General features: G+C 44.8%; 1 protein-coding gene across 1 annotated transcript; it reads right to left on the bottom strand.

Annotated features, from left to right (window-relative positions):
* lrrtm1 (leucine rich repeat transmembrane neuronal 1) lies at positions 1 to 3,253 on the bottom strand. Its single transcript, XM_031871496.1, has one exon. It carries the CDS (start codon positions 2,010 to 2,012, stop codon positions 435 to 437), a length of 1,578 nt encoding a protein of 525 aa, XP_031727356.1. The 5' UTR covers positions 2,013 to 3,253; the 3' UTR covers positions 1 to 434.
* Positions 3,254 to 4,473: the final 1,220 nt, after the last annotated feature.

The following is a 4,473-nucleotide window of genomic DNA, read 5'->3' on the forward strand; positions in this document are numbered from 1 at the left end:
TAATACAAATGGTTGTTTTTTTGAATTTTTTCATCTTTTGTGTGTCCCCAGTTTCTTTTCAAACAATAATTAAATGTCCTGAAGTAGAAAGACACATTAAAGCTCAAATATCCACCCATGAGAGAAAAGCCTCAGTGCCCACAATGTATTCCTCTCTGGTTTACTGTAGAACATCAACAGGTCCAAGAGTCAGGTGGCCATTATGCCCGGTGGCCTCAAATATGCAGCAGATAGCAGTAGCAGTAAATCCACTGCAAAACAGTCAGCCGCATAAAGCACACTCCTCCACATCACAGTGAGATGCTGTGTAAAAAGAGTCAGTAAAGATCCATTTATTCCTCCTGTCCCACAATAGTCCCCTCCCAAGTGTATCCAAAAAGGGGTTTACTGTATTTCCAGATAATCACAGGTAAAGACGTATTCATAACGCATGGTCACACCTCACATTCCCGAGATGGTTGCTGTTGACAAGTGCAAGAGCCATATTCATTGATGATTACCAGAGCTCCCTCAATGTGGTTAGGTTTATAGTCAACATAGTACTCCGGTGTAGAAATGGCAGCCATCTGCTGCATGCTTTGCTTTTGCTTCTGCTTACGGCGCTGGCTGCTGAAGCACTGCCTCAGTTGTCTTATTCCTGCTGGAAAGCACTTCCATGCCACATACAGCATGAGCACAATGATGAGGAAGGAAAAGATGAGTGCCATGGTGCCAGTCACCGTCTTGTGGATCTGCATGGTTCTCTCCAAGTCATCATGGCCCACTGTGACGGTGAAAGAACTGGTGACCACTTCGCTACCCTCACCCTCATAAGGGTTAGGGGTAAATGGGCCGAGGAAAACATAACCACCCTGGGCCAGATCCCTTGTAGAGGCGTACAGGCCTGCTGTAGTTACCTCCATTGGGGGATCCTCACAGAGCTGAAACGCATATACAGCATCCAACACGTCCTCGCCCTGTGCGGTGTCGGGGCTTGAACACAGCAGGGAATTGTCACGCTGGCCTCGGAAGGCGCTCAGCCAAGAGGCCAAAGCACACACGTTACGACTGCACTCCCAGTCATTCCCTGCCAGGGTAATGCTGTCCAGAGATGACCAAGAATCCAGGATGCGCTGGTCCACAGAGGTCAACCGATTGGAATCTAGCATCAGCACCTTGAGGTTGGGTGCGCTCTCGAAAACATGTGGTTCCATGTACTCTATTTCATTGGCTGAGAGGTCAATCTTCTCTAAAAAATGCCATGTCCAGTCCAGTGTATTGACAACAACAGTAGCACGATTGTTGTGCATGTACAGTGTACGTAAGGAGATGAGGCGGGGGAAGTGGGCCAGGTTGACTTTAACCAGTTCGTTGTGCTCAAGATGCAACTCAGTCAACTTGAAGAGGCCAGCGAAGGAGTTTCTCGCTAGGCTCTGCAGTTGGTTGTATCCCAAGTCCAGAAACTGCATGCTCCGGCAGTCTTGAAAAATCCGCACTGGCACAAATTTTAAAACATTGTAGCGCAAATGCAAATTGGTGAGCTTTCTAAGGCCGTGGAACAGGTCAGGTTCTAGTGCCTGCAGCCTGTTGTATGAGAGGTCCAGGATACGCAGGTTTGGGAGGGGCCTAAAGGTGCCATTTGGCAGACTGTCAATCCGGTTGCTGCTGAGGTCTAACTCCTTCACCCGTCTCAGCCTGTCAAATGCACCCTCCTCCACAATGTCAATGTTGTTGTGATCTAGGTAGAGCCAGGTGAGCTGTGACAGACCAACCAGTTGGCCTTCACGCAGCTCGGTCAAGTTGTTCTCTCTCATGGACAGGCCCATGGCGCTGCTCAGATTGCGGGGAATGTCTGTGAGGTTGAGCCCCTCGCAGTACAGCAGCTTGCTGTCGCAGCGGCACAGCCTTGGACAAACCCCCTCTACCAAGGGAACCGTTCTTAGAAAAATCCCCAATAAACACAGTAGCAACCCAGGGGGCTTCTTCAGTGGCCACTTTAAGTACAGTCCAATTAGAAGGAAATCCATTAGCATAAATATCCAGAGATGTCTCTGAGAAAATGTCCATTGAACCACTCTGGATATTGTTTTTGCAGCGATCACATCATATGTAATCAATCTAATAATCTGTTTCGTTCCAATTTTGTATTCTAGCTGTAGACAGGGATATTATACTTCTTTTACTTTGTCAACCGAGAGAATCTTTGTCGAAAAATGCAAAAGCATAGAGGGCAAGTCTCCTTGCTTATGTCAGATATCAAGCAGTGGGTGGAGAGTCGAGGGGATGGAAAAAATAAAATTGTCCTCATTGATCGATCTTATTTGAAAAGATTCCTACTCACCCCTATCCAAAAGCTGACAATCTCCATTCAGCGTCTCGCTTTGTGCCCCGACACTAATTATGTGCGAATCTAAAAAAGACCCCACTGTGGTACAAATTCTTTCCACCCCCCCTCCCTTCTCTCTTTTCAGTGGACACCAGATCCTTGGCAGGCTTACAATGTCTTAGTTCTCTTCAAGTGAAAGAGCCAGAAAGAGAAAGAATCCAAGTAGCTTTCAGCTAGATGGTAGGAAGTGCAAGTTCCCCTGTCTGCATACATGAGCTCTGTCTCTTTTGCTCCTCCGCAGTCCTCTGCTGCAATGATCAGAGGGAAGAAGAGTCCACAGAAAGGAAAAAAAAAAAAGACCAAGGAAAAATCTTTTTAAATATCTGTCTCGCTCTTTTCTCCTCCCCTTCCTGCTTAAGTTTCAGCAGATCTGTCAACACATATTAACGTCCATCTCTAGAAGCAATCACTGCCTTGTAATGTTTAAATCCATTCAAGCGGGTGATCATGCTTTCAGTGACGGATGCAGGAAAATAAAAAAAAGGATTTAAAGAGGTGAACCATGTTCACTGTTGTCTTTTGAAACAGTATTCCTTGTCATCTCAGTGGCTCATCTTGGTTTCGAAGCCGCTTGCATCCCCCGTGGCTTGCAGTTATCGTTCACTCCCTTGCTCTCCCGGTGTTTTCTCAGCCGGCTGGAAGAGGCTGCTGAAGGCTGGTGCTAGCAGGCAGGCAGGGACGTTAAATGTGGTAAGCAAAGGAGTACACAATCCCTTGCAGCAGAGCAGTACACTGACAGCGCATGCAGAAGCACCTTCTGTTCACTGAGTGTCGTAAGCCACTCACAATTCAGAGTGCTCGCTCTCTTTCCCTCACTCTCTTGCTCTCTTTCCCTTGATCGCTCACGAGCTTTTTCATGCTGTTCCCCTCCTCTTCCTCTCTCTCCCCTCCTCGCTTTTCTCTTGCAATGTTTTTCTCTGTGCCTGAGACATTTACATATTCAGAATGGGATGGGCTTAAACCAGTAGCTTTAATGACACCCCCCCCTCTCTCTCTCTGTCTCCCCCTCCTTCTCTCTCTCATCCCTCCTTCACTGACTGTAATGAATTGGGCCATATAACGTCTGCCTCCCTCGACGTTGCTATGAGAAAGCAGTTTTCTGATTTCAGAGTTGCAAAAAACATTCACCCAATGAACAAAAGGCTGTCATGTATTAGTTCCACCAATAACATAGAGAATAATTTGCATGTATATTAAAAATCAGATGATTGCACATATAGAAAAGTAAAAAAAGAAGAAATAATATAATCAGGAATCACCATATTCTCCCTCATGATCCGTATACAATATCCACACAACACACGAAATATATTCATTTCAGTAATGTTGATACAATTTACATGTACTCATCATTTTATAACTTTGGAATTTAAATATGACTTTGTGTAATAATAAGTCAATCTATGTCTATAAATTGTTGGCTAGAATATAGTGAGTCATGACTCGAGGATGACGTTCTTCATTTTATCAAACTGTCCTGTAGCCTGGCATTTAATGCCATTGTCAATTATGGCTAAGCTATCCATTCTGAATACAGATGTAATTGCTTGCCACATAATATTAGCATTAAGCGATAACATAAATATTCTTCTCTCAAGGTCCGCTCTCGTCTTGCTTTGCTTTTTTTATGGATTCACCCCTAGCCTTGTCATCGTTTTCCCATTAATTTGCAAGAACAACGAGCTGTGACAGCACCTTACATTCCTCATATCAGCCAAGTTTCGTACCATCTGACCTTCTTTTCCTCACTGATGCATTTTTACTGACAGATGTAATAACTTTGACATCAGGCCTCCTTGGTCATTTGGTTTTTTTTGTGTTTTTTAACAGATTTTACAATTATCCAAACTCAGTCTGAACAAAATGTATACAAAGATACTCAACTGGTGTAATATAAGAACCTGATGCATCATTCCCTCTACTTCGGAAATGGGGTTTTGTAAAACACAGGTTGCACTTGGGCTAAACCAAGTGAAGGCAAAAGCCCAGGGTTTGTGTCATGTTTTAACATGACGTGCACAGCATGACGTGCACAACATGCACAACATGACGTGCACAACATGACGTGCACATGACGTGCACAGCGTCTGTTTGTCTGCTTGTGTTTA

This window comes from Anarrhichthys ocellatus, unplaced genomic scaffold, assembly GCF_004355925.1.
Source record: "Anarrhichthys ocellatus isolate YVR2014 unplaced genomic scaffold, GSC_Weel_1.0 scaffold58, whole genome shotgun sequence".
Classification (NCBI taxonomy): Eukaryota; Metazoa; Chordata; class Actinopteri; order Perciformes; family Anarhichadidae; genus Anarrhichthys; species Anarrhichthys ocellatus.

Excerpts from the sequence above, each read along its gene's own strand:
- lrrtm1 (XM_031871496.1), bottom strand. The coding sequence starts at position 2,012 with ATGCTAATGGATTTCCTTCTAATTGGACTGTACTTAAAGTGGCCACTG.